Source organism: Tenebrio molitor, chromosome 3 (assembly GCF_963966145.1).
Source record: "Tenebrio molitor chromosome 3, icTenMoli1.1, whole genome shotgun sequence".
Classification (NCBI taxonomy): domain Eukaryota; kingdom Metazoa; phylum Arthropoda; class Insecta; order Coleoptera; family Tenebrionidae; genus Tenebrio; species Tenebrio molitor.
Window position 1 is genome coordinate 21,251,894 of NC_091048.1, and position 23,176 is coordinate 21,275,069.

Genomic DNA, 23,176 nt, shown 5'->3' on the forward strand with positions numbered 1-23,176 from the left:
CTTATATTTGCAAACCCAACGGAATACGCGCGATCGATAAATGCAATCGTTCGTTTCTTGTTGTTTGAGCATGCCACTTGCCCTTTATTAGTTTAACGCCAGACACGCTGCCTAAAATAAAACTTTTAATTCGACGCAGCATCCTTCTCGTATCACATTTGTTGTAAAGTTTTTGATCCGAGTCACATGAAAGCAAGTGATTTAACACTACTACAATACGTCACACTAAATCCAAAAACCCTTGCCCACTGACATCATCCTGACACAACAGATTTTCCCGTGTCATTTGCTTAAATTTGTTCCATTAATCCACCCAAGAATGCTCTCGTCGGTCACGTCGAATAAGGGATATTAATAATCTCAGCGGGATGTTATTTTTGGTCCGAATTAAAGATTCAAATTGTAAATTGGAGTCGGCCCGACCCCTATGCTGATGAGACCGTAGTGTTATTTTCATTTCTGCATGGAAGACAAACATGAAATAGTGTTCGGGCATGCAACTATGTGGCCGTATATCTTAAACGGAGTGTTTTAAATTTTCGTGTATAAATTGAATTTAAATTGTGGGGTATGTCTAGTTGTAAAAATTAAACGTACTTTGGAGCATAAGTAATAAATAAGTGGAAGAATGCAGGTATTATTTGAAACGGTTTCCGTGTTGAAACGGTAATTGAATTTCTCATGTAACAAGAATAAAACCGAAGTAAACTAGGTGTACGGACAAAAAATGCTGACAAGATAATAAGGTGCACGAAAACGTAATGACCGGAAATACGCTGAAATAAAATAGTCCCTTATTAAAAAACAATTTGGGGATCCGGTGTGTGCGTTATGCTGTGCTTTACGGGGCACTTTAGTGGAGATTTTCGTTTACTTAAGTGATGCATTATTCACAAAGAATGTTTTCTTTCCGGTTCATGTGTTTTATGGCGCAATTTTTAAAGGAAAATTTGCATTCACGTTCAAAATGCATAATCCTACATCCTCCGCGACATGCAACCGCTGTAATTCGCAGTCGTCCGACCCGTCAAAATATCTATAGACCGTGAAAAAATTACATTAAACACACGTTGTCTCCTGGTGTTAACGCAGGAAACTTGTTCCGCAAAATACGCACGAGTGATCGACACGATCGACTAGAAAATTTAGAAAACATCTAAAGGTTCAAATTAATACAAAATGTCTCTGAAAGAACGTATCCTGTGGACTATATTTTATTTTTGCCGCTCTATAGCATATGGTGGTACCAAATAGAAAAACAGAGGTTATGTAAGTTTTTAATCAAGACTGTTGTAAGATGAAATATAGAAAAACTGAAGAAAATCACGAGCAAAACAACCAAGATTTAATAATTTTACATTTGACTGTTGCCATCTGATTTGACAGCTTTAACAGCTCTACAAAGTTCGACACAATAAAATTATAGAGCCGCACAACTCCAGAGGACTCTTGATATACGTTCTTTTAAAGACACTTTGTATTTACAAATAAAAGTAATTAGCTAAGTACAGAACAAAAAAAAATTGGAACAATTTCAAAAACTGATTAAACCAAAAATATTTCCTGCTATAACTAGGACAATATTTTCATCTATAAATTTAAATCTCTATGTGCGGTCAATTTTGGTCATTTTCAAAAATAAAGATTCCCAATAATATTGGACGACTGAAGATATAATGAAGACCGATTATTGCCGAAACTGGTAAAAATACAAATATTACAATGAAATTCACAAATCTTCTACTTATCTCTGGATCAGTTATCACTGCTGATATGTAGAAAACCAGCTAAATTGCTAGATCTTTAAATATCAAACTGTAAACCATTGTTAGTTGCAAAATACGATATCCTTCGAGGCTGTATCCATAATATGTTAAAGAAAAATAACTTCAAATATGCATTGATAAAGGAAATAAGCTTCGATGTATATGCAAAAGTAGCTTAAAATAGTTTTCAAAAGTTAATACATTATTTTGAAAAAATACCTACTATTCCACGGACAAGTAAAATGTAGCTTCCGACTGTCAGATTTGAACGTAAGCAAAAATTTAAGAAGAAAATTTCTGTCATGGCTCTCGTGTAGCTGTCACCGTAAAAGCTAATAAAAAGGAATGTTTACTTGATGTCAAGACATTTACGCGTATTAGCTAATATTATTCAGATGGAGGGTGTACTTTCGTCTAATTTGTGTGACTATAAATATGCCGAATTTACACAACATTGGGTCAATAAAGAAAACATAAGCTGAACAGTGTTACAATTATGTACCTTCTAATGATCATATCTAACAATTATTAGTTCAACCGATCGTTAACAGAACGAAATGAATTAATACTTTTTTATATTTTTCGAGGGATTAACAACTACAAAGTATCATCGTCATACAACTTTTTTCACTATTAAGTTTGGAAAATCAGGAGTAATGAATCATAACTATCAAAATTACATGTTTCAACTGACTGCCTTCAAAATGACATTTGGCGACCGCAACAGTCAACCGCGAACGTAGATTTTCCTCACTAGTGCTTCAAAATCATCCAAAAAGCATATGCCTTTTTAAGGATTCTAAAAATAATTTGAGTAAAATCTGGTTTACAAAACGTCATTTCTCCAATTTGGATGTGGAAAATTTCGAAAGAGTGAAAATAAATCGCTATTAATTCGACTGACACTTTAGCAAGCGCATGGACAAGCGCCATCTTCACAAAGGTACACGACAAATCAGACATAATGTCCGTTCAAATATTGTACAAACTTCGATGCGCGAAAACGTATTCGGCACATTCGCGCAAATGAAGCAGTCGCTTCTTTGTCGTTCGTGCCTCAAATAATGCGCTCAGGCGCGAAAAATCTCTTCTCGCATTCGATTCGTAGATAACTATTTACTACATTCCAACATTCTATACAGACATTCTATACATCATAGACAATACCACTATTCAGACTCTCAAATACTCTTGTTAAATGATTCAAATTTAATCTTATCATTATATTACTTTGTGAACTACCTTTGGTTTACCACTTATCTACATCTCATTATCAGTCAGACTGTGTTATAAATTTTGGAAGACTATGGTGATATGGGAAAATTTTAGGGGTTTTTATCTAATTTTAGCTGAATTCGTAACAACTTCTGATGTGTACGTAAATGAACATTTCTTGAAATAGGGAGGCAACTGAAACAGTCTCATGATATTGTCAATAACAATTTTGATATATCGCCTCGAGTTGATAGTTTTAGTAGTTATAGTTTAGTCTAGGCTTTAAACGGGACAAACTAAGACAATATCAGAGCCGCGCATGAAACTTTCGCCATCAGTAGAGAAATATGTTGAGATGATGAATCCAATAAAATTTTCTTTTGGAGACTAGGTAAGTACATATACAGTGTGTCCAAAAAGTCTGGAAACACCCCAATAAAATAGAAACGAATGATTTTCGAGAATAAAACACAAAAACAGGTGAACTAGCGTTTTCAAAAAGCTTTCTGTTGATGGTATCTGTTTGAAAGTTTTTAATAGATATTTTAATTGTCTACCCAACGGTCAAAAAAATTTTCAATGTACATAAAAAAATTCCTGAAAAAAAACAAATTTTTTTTAAATAACATAATGACTTTTCAAAGTCATCGAAAAGACCAAAAAGAAAATATCAGCAGAAATCTTTTTTAAAACTGTATCATCAATTTTTCTTTAAAATATGTATTTGGTTTCCAAAAAAATTCTTTCGTTATTTTATCTTTCATTAATTTTGAAGGACACTTTACCAGGGCATGAAGTATCAAGGACAAGCGATTTACGCTTAACTCAAAAGCTCTACCGAATGAGCTTTTAATCTGAGTAATGAAAATGAGAGTTCTTCCTAGGAATGATAATGTTTTATTTTATTTCGGTCTAGCGAGTTACACAACCAAGGATAGTCCGATTGATGACTTTTGGGCAGAGCTTAGTAGATAGATAAATAGATAGGCAGTAGTAAAATATGTTAGGCAGGGTGGCAAGTAGCAAATGAGACCGAAGTGGATCTATTTGCGATTTAATAGTAGGTAATGGACTTAACTAAATTACAGTTTCGTTCAATTACTGCAAACCTATCATCTAAATTCTGAAAATGTGTGTTTTGAATACTTATTGTTAGATGCAGCACATCACTAATAATTTTGTCCATTTATATTTTGCATGAGACGTTATTTTCGTGAAAACTTTCGTGAAAACATTTAAGTTAATTCGGGAATAGTTATTTACCTAACGTATGCAGGAAGTGAAATTTCCTGCGTGAACACTTTGTTTGCGGCACGACCGCAGGGAGTGCTGCTGCATTAGTGCGAATGCGGGAAATTTCTTCCCGCAAAAGTTAGGTACAATATTTTTTGTGACGAATTATTCAAAAATATTTAAAAATAAAATGAAAAAAAAAAGTAAATAATTTAACATTTTCAAGGCCCTGTTATTACTCTTACCTTTTTGAATTGTATTCTTATTTGTTTTATAATAAAATTACTTATTTATTTTGTTTAAAGTGAATTGACGTTTCCGTCTATCTACGTCATCCCGCGTGCGGGAAATCGTTGTTTCCGCACTCCGAGGACAACCGGGAAATACCTATACTTTAAATCCTTAATCCCGAACTTTTTTAATTCTTTATTTTTCATCGGATCAAACCAATCATTCAAAACCGTAAACGATGCCTGACCTTGCTGACTCATCGGGCGAGTTTTCTTGTTGTTTTTTATAATATTGATCGGATCATAATTAGAAAGATTTTTTGTCAAATGGAATAAACTCGCCAGAATGTTAAGAGCAAAGATGATTCAAATGAATCGTGTAGATCGGAAGGATTTAAAAACTGTTCAAATTAGACTAGCGTTGTATCAATCACCCCGTGCTTTCCTCTCGATATCCTCGTGTGTAATCTAAATTTGAACGCAGTTTCATTCATCGTCTGCCGCTTCCGTCGGCTCGTTCTGAGCCCGAACCCTTCGCGATAATTTCATCCCCGAATTAAAATTATCTTTTCGAAATTGATTCCTCTAGTCTGCTGTCATCCTTACGCAAAGCCTTACCTGATCCAATTGGTGTCGAAATGCCCCTGGTGCTGCTCGTTTCGTTATCGTGCAATCCCTCCAAAGCCTGCAACAGGATGTTATCGCCGCCCTGTTCTTCCCCGATATCAGCGACACTGTGCACATCTTCCGCGCTCGTGGTCTGTATGAGAAAGTGTCCATTTCCGTTATCGTTGCCGCTCAGCAAAAAAATAGGGGTGCCGCCCCCCAAACGCTTAACCGACTGCAAAAGTACGCCCTCGGCTATGTCGCTCTGCTGTATGAAGATCTGGCCCAGCTTCCCGTGATCACCTTCGTCCAACACCAGGCTGGTCTTCGAGGTCTGCAAACTGTCGGTGCGCAAGAGTATGTGACCGCCGTCCGATGTCTTGGCACCCCTAACGAATATTATGTTGCCGCGATTCACTTCGGCCCCCGATGGCCGGGACTCGGTCAGGTTGTTCGTCAGAGCACGCACCAGCTTCGCGTTTGTGTTGTGCATTGGCTTGTCGTTTTTTGTCTCTTTCACTTGACTAGAAGTTGAGTTGTTGGGATCTGGAAACAAAAAGAGAATCTCGATCAGTTTAAAGGCGCTGTCGTCCACGTTCCACAGATAAGACCTAATGCTCTTGTTTACTGGACGGTGGATTACAGCTCTTCGACTGCTAGTCTGCGATCAGGAAATTGTACAATTCCTGCAAGTAAGGACTGTTTGTAAATAAATAATAGGAGAACTCTCCGGTCCAGGGGAAATCATCAAAGTGTCTCCACACGAGACGTACGAGTATAATAATAATTAAGGCCGCAATTACAATGTAAATGTGTCCACAAACAAACAAAAAAATACAAAATATTAGATACAAAGTTATCCTTCATTGTAACTTTTACCATTTTATAGCTAACCATAAATACAAACATTTTTCTATACTTCCTGCAAGCTACTGTAGAACTTCTAACGTATATCGTTTGTCAAAGAATAAACCGGCGAGTGAACACACACTTAATTGCTAGAATTGCTATCATGCTTTATCCTGTTATATATTTATTAAGCTTTCGGTTAATCAAAGGCAAAGATTTAAAGTAGGTACGTCTAACAAAAATGCTATTTAACTATGACTAGCTATTGAGTCTGCTTCGCATCCGGTGACCTCAATGTCAATTTAATTTGAAAAAGATCACTTGACATCTTGCAACCAATTTCTTTGTTAACAACTTTAACCGATATTACAAGGCTGTTAAAGAGTTAAAGTATATGTCAAATATCCCAAATGAGATCATAATGTGTAAACACGAAGTTAGAACTACATATTTCATATACATACAACGCAACCATGTATAATTATAATTAATTAATTATAGGATACAAATACGAGTATAACTGCAGTAATTCTCATAGATTAAAAAAAATGTGTGTTCGATACCTCTCTAGAAAGTGAGTCTGTATCCATAGTTACCAGGAAGGGTGAAGGTTTCTCTTTCGTTCACTTCACTTTCGCTCACTGGTTTTCATTCACTCGTAAATTTTTCCAATTGTTTCTGATAACGTAATTTTGACTTTTTAGGCAACATTTGATAACTCGCGACACTTGCCTCTTCCAGGACATCATCAGGAACATATAACTTTTCATCATCTATTTTCACAATTCCCACAGGGTTCATACAACCACTTTATTCACGTTGCAGAACTTTGTTTATTTTCTATTTTGTTTTTTTCCATTGCAACAGATATGTCCAAAAAAGTGATTTATTGTTATATAAAATTTTGAATACAAAGTTAGAGACCCAGGGGGTCATTCGCGAAACCCGGTAAGACTTGATAAGACATTGCAAATTCAAAACCATGACAACTGATATTGTTGAAGCATTGTATTTGCCGTTTCGTTAACGATTTGCAAATTATCTGAGTTTCGTGAATGACCCCCTCAATTTTTAAGGAGGTATCGAACAAAACCAAATACAGCACTCGAGAGTAAGGTGCACGCAATTCGCGTGAACGAAAGCTTTGCCTTCCTCACTCTTACTGTAAATAACCATTTCAGCTAAAAACTATGAGTCTTTTATAAAGGAAAATTTAGCTTGGCTCTTTGTTTACAAAACCTAGCTCGTTTTACAGATATCTTCAATCATCATAAGTTGAAGTTTACGCATAGTTTTGGAGGAATTATTTCTTTCGATCCCAACTGGTAAGATTTTTGCATGTAAGAAGAGCAATTTGTAATTATTGTTAGTGTAAGGTTCTAAAAGTTACTGATCGCATAATATTATCTCACTGTGTACTGGTGAAATATGTACCAATTTTCATACAAAGAAAAACAAAAATTATGCTAAATGTACCACGATAAAAAGATTGAGAAACGCCGCCACGAACAGAAGCGGCCACTTAAATTACCGCGAATTAAGTCATTTCTAGTAGTTTTATTTTTCTTGTACCTCATAAAATTTTATTGTGATAATAATGTGCTCATTACGGCCAACAATAAAACAGTTAACCGAGTATTATTTGTGGGTATTTTAGTTTTACTACCTGTAAAGCTTCCTCCACATTCCAGACCATCTATAGCTTAATAATAAAAATATAATCCTGCAGTTACAAAGCCGAACATTTTCCTACAATTACTTAACCAAATGTAGAAATCTAAGTTGATGGTTATTGATTGGTTATCAATAAAGATTTGTCTGGTATGAGCTTTAGATAGCTTAAAATACCACGTTTAAATATAATATTTTTATCTATTTAATCTTTAGAATGGTTTCAATTTCATTTTTGACAAACTGATGACTACACTTCGCACAGATCATTTAACATATTTTTCTGCGAGCTAATATAGCACTTGATACAAATAAAGCACAAGACTCTAATACAGTCTTGGTGTTCAGAATTTTTCCGTATTTTCCACACACCAGATTACTTCACGCTTCGCTTAGTCTCAAACAAGAAAGAACGCTTATTATTAATTAGAAAAATTGCCGCAAGTCGAGTGCATAGAACAATAAACTGGAACCTCTGGAATAATTAAATTGCCCCACGAAGCGATATATTAGAAGACGCGGTTAGTTGGAGTGGCTATTTTGAGCCCTCCGGAAAATGGAAAAATTAATGGTGATTGCCAAACCGAATATTTTATGAGTCCTTTGAGCGGAATATCCTTATAAGAGCAGCCTGTTTGTAGTGGTCTAAGGGTTTCTGGGGTCGTTTCCAAAGGCGGCTTAGTCTCAACTGGTGCTTTAAAGACACTGTAATAACATTCTTGGTATTATTCGTGATAATTCACCGTGCATGTTTCTGACAGCTCCGCTTATGGAATCATAAAAATCATTTGCATTTATGGAAGTCGTGGCTGACAAAAAAATATTCCCGACAGATTTTAAATTTCATTCGAAATTGCCGACGTTTTATTACTGCAAGCCGATCTCGTGCTCTTTATCGACGAAATGTGATTTATCAGGGAACCTGTGTGGTTAGTTCTTGCAATTCTGCCGGAAAATTGCAGAAATTACAACGCTGAACGCTTTTCACGTTTTTTTTTCTAAAATTTCACTAATCAGATCCAGATAAGTTTTAATTTATGCGCCTACCTAGATCAGTGAGTGGTGCGTGCCATAAAACATAAACTTACAATATTATAAGCGCCATGTGTAATCTTAATGTTTGTATGTAGAGCAAGTACTACCACATATTTGTCGTACACGAGGAACGTTCCGACCTTTCAAGGACCCCTCAAAATTAGGATCGGGCGATAACCGGAAAACACATTCAAACATCGAATCACTTAACATAGGATGGTGAAGGAAGATATATGGCATTATAAAGACGACAGGCAATCTGCTTTCGTTAGGAACACGACAGCTTTAGTAGATTATGTAAAACTGACATAAATATGCTCAAGAACCTATATCTTTCGTTCCCTGTTACGTTACTAACCAATCAAATTTAATTCCAGATAACCGTTTATTTTTCCTGTTTTACATTTCAGAATATAACTTTAAAACGCATAAGATTACTGAATTGATTACAAGATACGTAAAAATTGATATTCACGAAAGTTCATGTGAGCCACTAATATTCAGAACAAATTTTGCTGAATTGCATGAACAGATTGTTAGATAAAATATAATAAAATGCAGATATCATCTCTAAATGGTAACCATTTTTAAAATGACTCTTTTCGAATCGGTCTAATACCGGAAAAAAGCCCTCCTAATACATGCCATAAATTCTATATTGGTCTTCACCATTAGCTTTACTCGAAGTAATTCCAGACTTAAAAATGAAACTATCCACTCAGCCCGAGCCATAAAAGTTAATGGATTTATCATTTTTACTGTAAAAATTTAAAAAGTTTCAAGTTTTGTTCATGAAGCCTTTTCAAAATGCTTGATGCAATTATATGTACAACTGTACTAAATAATGACATCATCGATAACAATTTATTGTTAAAACGTAAATTGGTAGCATAATTTTTTATTGTAATTGTTATTTCGTTACTAACCACTTCTCTTCATCAAAGTAAACAAAATGAATATAACAAAATTCGGCAAATAAATAATGATTGTGAATCAAACTGAAATATGAATACAGAGAAATCAACAAAGCTTAAAAAAAAGTTGTAGCCACAGAATAAAAACAAAAAGAGAAAACGATTTAGCTGAAATAGAAAAAGAATAATAAATGAAATTTTCAAAAGAATCTATGTATAGGTAAAGAATGGATACATACCTAACAAATTATTATTTCAGACTAGAAATGAATAAAAGAAAATGAAAAAAAAAGACCAGAAAAAGAATCTGAACTAATAAAAAAGATAATGTATTCCAAAATACATATAACTGGCCGTTTACAATGAACGAAAAAGAAAATCGTTATTTGATATTGATTTCAAAGAAGATTATGTGAAAGTAGTAACAAATAATTCTAGACATCTAACTTGTCATTATCAAAATATAAAATTTTATTAGAAAAATTATGAGAAAAAAATTATTCCTATGGAAAGTATTAAATTTCAAATGTCCTAAAAGAGCGAGGAGTCGACATTTATTGTTCAAATCTATCAAGAGTAGTATGTATACAGGTGTTGCATCCCCAGAGAAAAGAGAGAGTGTGTGCTTAAGAGCGCACGATAGAAGTGAAATAGTTATTTACGAACCAAGTGCGGGAAGACGATGTTCCCGCATGAGCGCATTTTTTAAAGCACGAGCGACGAAGGAGCGAGTGCCTTTAATTAATGCGCGAATGAACGGAAGATGTCTTCACGCAAGTGGTTCGTACAATATTTTTTGTACGAAAATTAAATTAAATTTTTTTGTTTCAATACATTAAACATAAACGAACATAAAACCAAGTAGGCAGTGATCTTTGGTTATTAGAAACAATTGCTTCACTTGATATTTCAATTTTTGCAATAATGTGTTAATTTGTAGGAACAATTTTCAACGATTATAAATCTTTCCGTAATTTTTTAATGGAGGAAAACCCAGGGAAGTTGTATTTTATGAACTAAATTTTATTATTATCAAGACAGATTTTTTTTTTAATGCCTCAAAGGGCCAGTGTTTTTTGCAATTTTTACATTCGAGTCGACCGGGAAGCACTCGTTTCGGAGCGAGCGTTGGATGTTGGAAGCGTTGCTTTCAAGGCTATGAGTACAAAAACGTCTATGACTTTCATAATTGATTTTAAGTAACTAAATACATACGGGTATGTTTTATACATTATATTATTACCGATGATAGTAGAGTGTACCTACTTTCTCTTTGCGGACACTCCTCATAAGCGGACATCTCTCTTAAGCGGACACTTTTTGAGGGACCGATAAAATATGTATGGCTTTGCTAATAAAATTTTTCCTCTTAAACGGACTCCCTATTAACCGGACAGGGACAGTGAATTGCGGTGTTTAACGACTCATGAACCTCTCTCATGCGGACAGTCTGTGTTGTAAAAATGTAAGAACATCGGGATTTCCTCTGAAGTATGGCTGACGGGTGGAAACAGAATGGTCTAAGAACTCCGTGCAGTAGTTTTACTCGACCAAGCAAACATGTAGCTACCAAAAAAAACAATTCTTATGCTTAAAGAAAAAATAAATGTAGTTGAATTTTTTGATAAACAAAATGGGAAAACACAGTAGGCGAACATTATAAGCAAAAAGGATGCATTTTACAGAAGTGGGAATTCCAATGAGTACGTCCACAGAAAAAAGAAGCTTTTTGAAGACGGAAGGATTTAACATCGACGAATGATTTGTTAAAGCAAGAAACAAAAAAATTCCCTTGTCAGGACCTCTAATAAGATCAAAGGCGAAAGAAGTTGCTGAGTAGTTGCATTACCAAAATTTTCTGTTTCACTGACCAAAAGATTAATTATGATATGCATGCATACATATGTATTACATATTAAGAAAGAAATTCCTCTTGAATGGACACCTCTATTAAGCGGACACATTTTCGGGAACCGCGGGTGTCCGCTTAAGAGAGAGTACACTGTACATAATTGGAGGAATCAGGAACAACGGGCTTGTGATAGATAAAATAAGAAATAAATACTTTGGATTCAAATCTATTTAAATCTCTTTTTATTCAATCTATTTATATCTCTTAAAAAAACGATTTTAGTTACATATTTTGTTGTACTCTCTTTTGGGTCATTTAAATTCAATGCTGTTTTTAAAAAATCAATTAAGGGCTTTGATTTTTCTGTCGAGAAATCGATATTAAAATCTCCACTCAAAATCTGACTGCTTTTCGCTCGCTCCGCTAAACTCGGCTCCACCCTGAACTCACTCGAATGAGTCTTTCACCTCGGAGCGTGTGGCATGACGCGTGACGGTGAAACTAATTCACTACCCGCGAATAATGTCGCGGTGCACCTAAAGAGAAAATGGAATTAAAAATTAAAATAGAAAAAAGAAGGAAGTTATGACTTCCGTGTTGTCCACAATAGAACAAAATAAAATTAGAATGTTCAAAACAAGTTGCCACTTAATTTTTCATTAAAGTAAATACATATAATATACTGTTTCCCCTTTGCTTGGATCATTTCAGCTTGTTAAAATATAATTTCTCATTAATTTAAGACCCAATTTTTAATTAAATGTTTAATTAAAATTTCAAATAACAATTAGTTGAAATAAATTTATCATGTTTCAAGGTACTGACATTGTGCACAATTAAAATTGAAACCACAACAAAATGTCGAAAAATAATTATCTACTATTAAATTAAACGTTGAATCAAATTTCTATTAGGTTTCTAAAAAGACAGCTTTTAAAGCACAATAAACGAATTTAAAAGTCCGGGCGTACCTACAGAATAAAAATAATCCATACCAGCTGATTACTGTTGGTGTCGTTCAAAAGAGTAAAGTTTACAGGAACGGTTATTTTTCCGTTCCGTTTTGTTGTTCGACTCCGCAATTAATTTTTCCCTTTTTTTAATTGAATGTTTTTGTAAAGGCGAGCACTTTGAAGGTAAAAAAAAAAGTTAACGGCCCCATTACGTGTACGTAAAAAATATTGAACGTTAAAATTAAAAAAAGGAAAAAAGTAACACGGGCCCCCACGGTCCGACTTTCACGTCCGACGTACCGCGCCTCTGGAAAAAAAGTAATTTAAAAATTCAAATAAAGATATAAAATACCATGATAAAGCCCGAAATCTGACGTTGGCATTAAACGCGTTGTGATGGTCGGCCTACATCTGAAGTTGTCGGGAAGGTGTCGAGGGCGTCATAAAGCTCATTTCAGGTGAAATGCTGAAACGTTCAGGCACTTCCACTGCAAATCCGTACTGCAAACACGCCGGCAAGAAAACTTCGGAATGTCTCTAAATCTCACCTCATAATATTTCAGATGCGATTTCAAACTTAAAACGTCTCCATTTGAATAATAAGAGAAAAGTCTTCGACTTTTTTCGGCGATGAATATAAATGTAGATATTTTATTTATGCACCTTTTGCATCCGAAATAAGCTCCATTTATAAACAAGGTGTCAACAGCACTCCACATGAGCGCCGTTAAAAATAATGCGACGGCTGTAATGATTTCGACGTGGGAAAAGTTTCGGTTCCTGAAATACAACCAAGGACACCGGACCCACTTATTAAAACCCCATCAATATTCTCCAGTCACATTATGTGCACCGTACCCCTTTAAAACCGAGGCATTGTTGAGCATATTGCGTGTTGAGCTCCTTATTATTAGTACCACTGGTGGAGGAAAGCTGTAATACGGTGCACCGTCCGCGTACGTTGTTTATTGTGGATCATTAAAGGAGCACTGAAATTATTGCTTTTAATACGTGTTTACATGAACTGCATTTAAGTTGCAATTCCACTGGGTATAAATATTGCAGGTTTTAATGAGAGATTTTTTTCGTTCCTTTGGTGGCAGTAAAATATTTTCGAATTTAGAGTGTGTAATGAAATTTTATTTTTAGACACCGGAATCTTTTATTTTCGTTAACTAACTCGCTTTCGTGCAGTCGCAAAAAGCATTAAACTATGTAATTAAAGCGCATTCTTTTATGCTTATTTGACAAAAATCCAAAGCACACAATATTACTGAATTTATTACGCGTTTCTGGCCCTTGGAAAACTTTTAAATACCGGTGCACAGTCAGCGTTAACAATATTCACATCTCTAAACTAATTTCCGAAACGCTCTGCTCTCCGGCAATTTAACAACCCACACAATACAACTTTTCCTCCAAATTGTTAAATGGCATGAAAACAAAAACAAAAAAACACGGTCTTTCTAATACAAATTCATCATATAATTTGATTACTTTCGAGCAAATACTGCATTAATGTCGAATTCTCACGAACCAGTTAAAAATATTACAATAACTCCCGGTTATTTATGTCACAATTGGTGGATGCGCCGGTTCAATTAAACGTAAATGACGTGCAAGTTTCAAATTGCAATTGGTTTTTTCCGTGAGAAACGTTCCTGAAGGGAAGTTTCGAATCAGCTGTTACAAGTTACACCTACAGCTTGATAAATGTAGCTTTGTCTCACACCATAAGGTCTAAAATAACGTAGGTCAGAGCAATATATTGTGTCGTTTCTAACTTTAGCACATCCAAGAAGCGAAAACAGAATCGTCGGATCCTACAAAGATAAATATCTTTATAATTTAGTCAAATTCTCCCCTCGTTCACACGAGCCTCCTAACGCTTAATTTCGAAATTAATTACCAGCAATAACGCCTCCGCCGCCGTCCTGTCGAATTAAACGAACTTCACGAGGAGGTTTGACCTATTTTTAAATAAATCAAAAACTACCCGGATGCACGGAACTGTAAATGAGAGTATTTCGAAATCCTCGTTTGCACACTAAGCCCGAATAATAAGTAATAATCTAACTTTAATCCCGGAATTTCGAACGTAATATCCAAACAAAATTGTGGTTCTTTGTGTCGGTCGAGTTTTTTTTTTCGTTCCCTTCAACAAATTCAAATTTACGAAATTATCGTTATCAAATAAGCGTCGACAGAGCAAAACGTGTACGCGAAGCACCGGCTCGCTCGCAATCCAAGTGCAATGAAAGTAAAACAGATTTGTTAGTCGCCACAAACTGGCACTAACTCAATCTTAATTCGAGTTTAAGTTGTTTAATTCCAGTTTTATGCAACTTTAGCGAATGCAAACCATTAACCAAAACCAACCAGCACAGCCGGATTTGTTTTTCAAGTTGGAGCAATTGAAACGCTTTTCTGATTCCAGTAATAAACCGAGTTTTGTTCTGTCGTGAAGTACAGAAGCTGGTTCGCGATGCAGATTTAAAGAAACACTATACGGAAAATTCGCGGATTTTTATTCAGAACTCGAGTATTTATACGTGATGGGGGTAGCGCAAACCCTATTATCGTGTCATATGTCATTCTCGAAATACATTAGCCAGCTGAGCTCCCAGACAATGAATACCAACGTCGGTCAAAAAATACTTCCGATTCCAGTGCTCGGGAAAAATTAAATGCTGGTGATTGGGTGAAAGCGAAAGGGAACATTTTGAAAGAATGTGGGGGGAAAATGAAATTTTCGATTCTGTATCAGAGACGGCGGGCGAGACGGTCGTAAATTGTGGAGGACGGGCATTTTCAATTCGCGCCAAAAAAATCTGCGGACACGTTATCTTGAATCATTGAAAAGCGTTTGGGGAAAAATCCATAACATAAATATTTTCGGTGTGGGTCCCCATTGCCGAAATACACCTACCGTGGCAAAGATAACCGTACAATAAAAGAAAATGTAAAAGTATGAAGGCGTTCTAGAACGAGATAACCAAGAAACATAGCAACACCAGCCCCGTTTCATTATGTAGGGGCGAAACGATGCAAAGCGGGCTAACGATAACGGATAGGGTACAAGGAGAGAGAATTACAGATTAGGATAATTGCATGGTGTTGTTGCCGCTACGTGCTAAATTCACTCGCAAAACGCAATGAGGGATGATAAATTGAAGGTTTATTATTTTAGTACGTGAGACTTGACAAACTAGGGAAAATATAACTCTTCATCGCTCAAACATAACACGCGTCTATTCATTAGGGGCGACGCCGACGCAAACCCATTTAAAGTTTATTCGTGGTAGGTATTAGGAAACGTTTGATCCCCGAGCCGAGGAAAAATCGTTCGACAACCCTGACCCACAAAACTATAATCCTGGTTTATTGAAATGACACGTCAGATTTTAGCGTGAGCAATTAACGCAAAAAGCTTATAAATCTCGCCTGGTAATTTGGAATAATACAGGCTTCCACTAATTTGGCGTAAATGCATGCACGGCGCACCGGCAGATAGTGGGATTTATGGGCAAATGGAACGTGGGGTCCAATCGATGATCCCGGTAACGACGGCCGTGTAGACCCGAAGGCACACACGCTGAAAATGTCCTTTCAAGGAGAACGTCTACGACCCTCAACAACAATATCCAAGACTGACCCAAAAATGAGGCCGCCACTTCTGCCTCTGGTATCTCCCTCGAGTACATCCTTTGTATCTTTACGATCTACTCGCATTACGAAATTCGTCTTCTCTAATAAAAGGAAACGAATAATTTAACGACCTAGCACATTACCGCATTAATAAACGTTAAGCGCAGGCCGAGTATGTTCTTGGTGGCCATTCGGAGAGCGCCATGGTTAGTAATGAAATTCCTAAATATTGTTCAGGACCGGATCCGACTGCGCCCAGGGTCAAGCGGCGACCACCAATTGGGCCTGTGCCAAAAACGCCCCCGTCTTATTGCACATAACCTAGCCCTCTGTGCACGGGACGTGCCACACGACATCCCTTATAAGCATGACAACAGGCTGAAAAAATAAAATAAAAAAAAGAAACCAAACGTGTTCCAGCCGACAAGGAAATTCAATCCGGTGACATCTCCCGTGCGAACACAAAAAAAAATACATTTTCGAGTGGAAATTCTTCGGCAAATCGCCCCGTCATCCGCCTCCGGGTCCACACCCTTTAAGAGCGTCCCCTTGACCGGTTTGCTCGAGGCGGAAGTGAACAACTTAAGGACTTGCTGAGCTTTCTGATTAGTATTCAGGATGGCCAGAATTATTACCGAGTAAACAAACGGAAAGGTCAGAAATTAATTACGCTGTATGTTTAGACTGGGCGGTTTGTTGATGAAAGTGGGGTGGTTTTAATACGACAACAAGTCGGATATTCGACGAACTGAGTGGTTGTTATCGGAATTGAAGAGATGTATTAGTTTTCCGTCGGTATTCCGAGGCGTACACATATTTCAATTTCAATAGCTGAATATTTGATTCTATGTATAAGAATTGGGAAGTTTATCGGAGAAAGCATCCGTTTGCCTCGAAGATTTTCTATTCGCTCCCTAAAACTGGATCGCTTGTTGCAATAGCGAACCATCAGAATCCGAAAGCAACGTAAAGAACCTGTCTGTATAAACATAACAGCCAATCTAAGTACTCGTCGAACGAAATGTCAAAGAAAAAAAACCAAGAGTTGCTCATCTATTCGCGAATTTGAGCAAATCCGGTACGTTTATGAATATTTCTGATACCCGCCGTATCAATATTTCATACAGAATAAACACCTCCTGCCAGGAATAAGAAGTAGAAAATGAAATTCCTTAGAAAGGGGAGACTAGTAGCTGGCAAACTTATTGAGAAATTCAAGTTATATAGACAGACATTGAGATCGTTCGACACAAGTCGGGGGATGAAGGGAAAGAATGAAAGAGAACTGAAATTGGGTAAAGGTTTGGAGCTTTCAGGAGAAGAGAGCTTCCTGAAAGGCCTGATTTTTAACGTGCCCTTTCGGTCAGGCTCCAATATTGGATACATGAAATGTTTACAGCTTGGCGCTTTGGATTGATCTTGTAAACTGGCTTTTAAACTTTACGACTGCAAAAGCTACACAAAAGCTCGCGGCACTATCATCGATCCTGCAGCACAGACAAACACTCGCCGCCGCGTTTCACCATTTACACCGTCTAAAAAAAAAATGACAACGCGCTGTCAGCTGACGGTGGTACAACGTCGGGGTGTTAATTCTTAAAAAGCGACGACGAAAAATAAATCTCGTCGTCCGGAAACAGTTCATAGAGATAGAAACGGAGGCAAATATTTGCGTTTTCCATAATTGATGCCGGTTCATCCTGGCGGGAGTCCGGAAGGGTCGAGAAAATCCCCGTTTCCTCTTTGACTCGATTAAGAACAAAAAGAGGTTGCGATAAAACTTGCCCAAAGAAAATAGATAAACAAAGAATAAAAGGGATGCAGTCAAGATCTGACAACATTGTTAGTAACAAACAAGGAGACTGCGCTTTAATTACTGAAACAACGGCCTCATTAAGAGCTTTCAGATTACAAGTACACGATTATGTTACAATGTACAAGTGTTGAAAGTCATCGCCGCACAAAAGACGGAATTAAAACTCGACTCAGCCTCCGGGCTGTCAAACGAAAACGATCCTTTCATGTGGATATGAAACTGAGTAAATCCGACAGCAATAAAACTGAAAGAAAAACGGAGCTTCTGGACTCGCCGCCGCATCCCTTATTTCAGAGCGTAATTTGAATTTTATAAGGGCTTAATTAGTTGGCTAAATTACACCTAGCAACTTGTGTGTCACGACAAACAAGAAACGGGAAACTGGTTTGGAAAGTAATGCGGTCTGGTGTCCCTACACTAACGTCCATTGTACTCGTATTTTGTAGTTTGCCAATACGAAAACTGAACATTAACAACAACAAACCGTAAGTTTTTTTTCATATCTCTTTATTCTTTATTTTAGTTTTATCTACGCAGGGTGAGGAATCATTTAAGCACAAAATCAGTCTAGTAAAACTAAACCTCGTTGATACGAGTATTGCTTGTCATATGTTAAAGTTCTTCAAGCAAAATTTAATTTTTGAAATGAATGAAGCTTAAAATTATAGATTAAAACTACCAAGCAACGGAACTTTTTATTTATTACAAAAGTATCAGATGCTGTCAAAGAAAAAAGAAAAGGTAAACCAACAGCACAGGATGATTTCACCAGGACAACGCTTCGGATAACAAGACCTGTATTTGTACGGCTGCTGTCCATAACGCCAATTTCAAAATGTAGAAGCACCGTCTTGTTCACCAGATTTAGCTCTCAGTGATATTCAGAATTCAGTATTCATGATAATCGTCTCCCAGCGTGAAACTGAGGGGCTTGAAGCACAAAAATATCTTTTCTTTAACGAATTTAAGGCATTTCAGCATCAAGATTCTAAATGTAGGTCACTGAATTGAAAAATAAAATTATTTGGATTTCCCTTGTCTTTTGCTTCCCCGTTGCAGACAATAAAAAATGATGAACCACGCTCATTTTTTCTCTCTTACCTGCTTCCATTCAACCTACAAGATGCCACTGCCATTTTACAGTACGTTTGATAAGAATGTCCGCTTCGTAGTTGAAATGTTTCAATTAATAAATTATACAGCCTTCAATTTGGATCATTTTAGCCCTACATCTTTCATCCATACCAGCCTCTAAGTTTTCAGCATAATCTTGGAGAAAATTGTTCTACATATATTTCTTTCCACTTTTTGTTGTTTCAACAAATTGTTATACAATTTCTTTAAAGAAAACAACCAAACCCTCAAACCACATAGAACCGTTAACCTATTCTCGACCATGCACAAAGTACCAAACAATATGCCCAAACATGGTCCAGATGTGCACAAGCTGAATGCAGTTGCCTAATGTAATATTTTCTGAAAACAGTGCTTTAGTACTAGAGAGAGAACTGTCGAAGTTACTTTGTTCGCAAAAAAATTTCTTCTCAACAAATGAAGAGAAATTTTGACCATCTTTTTTAACACGTATTTCATAGTATTTCTCACTCCACTTTGAATCTCTCGCAAAACGTTGCCTCGAGCGACCTTTTTTATCTCTCCTTAATTTATGATTGATCGTTAATTACGCAGTTTTGATGGTCGTGCACGGTAAGCAGATGAGATAATTTTGCAATCACACTAGCTTTCCCTTTCACCTCAAAGTTGGCATTGAAGAGTCGATTGTGAACGCACCACTCGTCAGCCTGCAGAGTAAAAACTCAAATAACGCAAAAAGTGAGGTTAGCTTTAAAAACAGCTGAACCGTAATCTGTAATCCGTGGTGCGTTCACAATCGACTCTTCAACGCCTACTTTGAGGTGAAATTTAAAAAAACACGATACAATTTTCATTTATAAAAGTACCTACCTAAGATCTAGTTCGTTTCAATTTCTTGTGATCTTACTTATCCATTTAAATATCATTTGCCAACAATATTTCTTCTTGTTCCTAATTACACTAAGTATACTGAAGGCATCAAATAGATTGGAAGCGGAAATAATCAACAGGATGAATAGTGCCAACAAGCTCTACTACACCTACTATACCTACTATACCTGAATAAAGTTTTTACAAGAAGATATAAGTATCAGCAGAAACAAAGATGAAAATAAAAACAGTACCGGTTTTAACCTAAGGTTATGAAACATGAACAATGAACGAAACTCTAAGAGGCCGATTTCAAGTTGACTTGCAACTTGTATTGTCATGGTAACGGCACAAAATTGCAAGTTTGAGAAAGATGACGCATATTAGTAATTAATGTGTAGGACAAAGATAGCTACACATTTGCGCTGCACCGTCTATTTGTCACCCTGACTTGAAATCGGGCACTAAGAAGGAAAATACAAGCGTGCGCAATGAAATACCCAAGAGCAGTCGCAGGCATTATCAGAAGAAGAGACCGTATTAGAAACACAGACATCAGAAAACAATTAAATGTGATACCAGTACAAGAAAGAAGACAACAAGGTCATATGACGAGAACGGACAATAATAGAAAAGTGAAAGCAATATGGAAGGCAAGAAACGACGAAAAAGGAAACAGTAGGCGCCCTACAAGAACATGTAATTCCGAAATTGAGAAACTATTGAAACAAAGAGTTAAGAACTGGAGAGAAAAAATGGAACTATGTATGTATTAGTACAAGATAGAAAAGAGTGGAGGAATTTTTACCTCCGCGCCTAGACACCGTAAACGCTAGACGAGGAAGAATTATTTATGTATACAGTATGTCCCCGGATTGAGTTTAGAAGAGGAAAAAAAATAATTTTTGATTTTACGTAAAAACTTCAGAGGAATAACATTTTTTGCTTCATCTGAAACCCCCATTTCCGTTATTAAAATCTCAGTATTGATACACTGTATTCTTAAATTAACATTTTTTTTTAATTTGGACTTAGAATTAATTTTTATGTTATAAATTTTTTTACAATTGGCTTGGTTTTTTGACAAACAACTTATTACTGTTTCAAAATGGTGTGTTTAGAATAAAGAATTTATTTAATCCAATGTTGGATCAGTTTTTGTCACATAATTACAAAATTTAATGAAAAATTTCCAACAGTTATGTATCAGGCATGTGTTTTCAGAAGCTTAAACTTAAACTCAAAAAAATGAAAAAATTTTTTCTGCATTTTCTTTGATTTTAATGTTAAGTCTTCCTCTGAAGTTTTTGCGTAAAATCAAAAAAAATTCTTTTCCCTCTTGTAAACTCAATCCTGTATACTGTATACATAGATAATAATTTTAGTTACAGAATCGATCTATATATTTAAGTTTCAGTTTCAATTTCTTCAATTTTGAAACTTTAGCGAACTTTGATACGGATACGAAAGAAAGATGCACACTTGTAGTATTTATTATCTGCAGCAGCATCGCTGTTATATCAACTATAAACAAATGCGCAGACATGTTAAAAACATATCAGGACTGGTTTTGTAATATCATAACTTGATCTAATGTTTAACGTGCAGTGCCTTCCAGCAAAAAAATTTTAGTAATATGCCATCAAACAGAACACCACGCCGTAATCAACCCAGTTCATAGAGTCCATTTGTAATAAACGGAAAGAAAATCTTTAAATTTACCACAAAAATTGTGGACAACTCAAATTCTTGTACGCTCCTCTTTGTTCAGATTGATTAAAATGACGACGTGTATTCTTTTTGAAGAAGTTGAATTAGTCGTTCCGTTAGTGCTGACTCTCGGTCGATACGGCCCAATTATCGGTAGAAAAAAGCGGCCACCAGACAATAGAAAAAAAAATTTCAATTCAAGTTCGTCAGACGCTTTGAACTCGTGTCCAGACAATCAGCACGGGGAAAGGAAGAGCGACCTAACTGGGGTCCGGCCGAGAATTCGAACGAGTTCCTTAAAAATCCGAGCACGGGCCTCGATGGGGGGCACCGGGGATCGGATACTCTTAGATATGCTGAGTGGGCGTCCCAGGACGGCCGAGTCCCGGCTCATTTTTAAAATCCCACTAACGATCGGAGGCCTATTAGCACCGGCTCTGGAGGATTCGATTTTTATTAAACGCTTACGAGGACGACGTGGTGGAAGGTTGGGAAGAAGAAGTCGGAAGACGGACGAGTGACGGCGGTCGTGGGATGCAACCGTCCGTTTCGCGTGGTCCTTTGAGTGCAGTTGCCAAAACGTTAATGAAATCTAGGGACTTGCATGGAAACACTGACACAAATGTAAATTAACCGAATAAATTTCGGTCCCGAATTTAATATTATACCCGCTGTTTACCATAACAACCGGCCCTATCGAGCATTTTGTTGGTGCACTATGAATAAATTTATTAAAGTTATATCCTTGTTTATGCGGGAGCGGCGGATAGTTAAAATTAAGGAACAGGTTCGGCCATTTTTGTCCAGGTGCACTCTACCCCGTATAATTTCGTAAGTAATGAAGTGCCGGCAAAGTGCCATAACACGAGCCAAGTTTGGCCATAACAAGTTGGTCGTCAACAAACAAGGGACTTTGATTTTTTGTTGGCGAGCACATTAATAAGATATATCGGTCTACTCAATGTAGTGGTGTTTTGTTTATGATGGCGGATGCAGCAGCTAAACTTACAGCTCCCAAGTTGTTTCGGGGCCTGTCGGCCCGCCATCCACCGAGCCAGACAATTTACTTGATGTGGGGGCGTTAGCATTATTTGACTTGAGAAATATCCGCGCAAACTTTTAAATTTGTTTGCTATCTCGCCGGAATGCATTTTACATTTTGATGAAACCCGATTCTTACATGTTGCAAATCTGCCGGGACGATACCAACACGTGTCGAGATAAATCTCCGGCGCGGCCTCGTCAAATTAACGAAATGAGATTTTGCCACCATCGCCGGAACAACTGGCCGCATCCGGATTTCGCTCGATAATCGACATAAAAAAATCGACCACGAATCTCTTATGTGATTCGAACAACAATGACCGGGAAGAGAAAGCAGGGCAGGAGGCATTTTAGATTTCGATCTTCCCAAAGGAGTACGAAATGCTAGGACGATCTTTGGCATGTGTTGCACGTAAAAGTAAAAATTGCTCCGTTCGGTTTGCTCCAGACCAGACGCGTTTATTTCCTTTTTCTTTTCTGGCCAGATTAAGAGTGGTCCGTTTTTAATTCTACCACAATTGAAATGTAATTTTCAAGAGAACATTCAAAAACACGAGGACCTTACATCAAGTTTAAGAACTAAAATCCAATTCATGACGGTTTTAGATCATTTTTCCTCTAACATGCTCGAGATTGTTCTGCCTCAGCCGCAAGCGGCCTCGGCGACAA

General features: G+C 36.7%; 1 protein-coding gene across 9 annotated transcripts in view; it reads right to left on the minus strand.

The window, feature by feature from the left end:
- The window catches only part of Camta (Calmodulin-binding transcription activator), a 249,043-nt gene that overhangs the window by 157,986 nt on the left and 67,881 nt on the right, over positions 1-23,176 (minus strand). For all 9 annotated transcript variants that reach the window (XM_069043130.1, XM_069043131.1, XM_069043121.1 and 6 more), the window contains exon 3: positions 5,063-5,596. In XM_069043130.1, the coding sequence (XP_068899231.1) occupies positions 5,063-5,596 (534 nt within the window). The remainder of the gene's footprint in view (positions 1-5,062; positions 5,597-23,176) is intronic.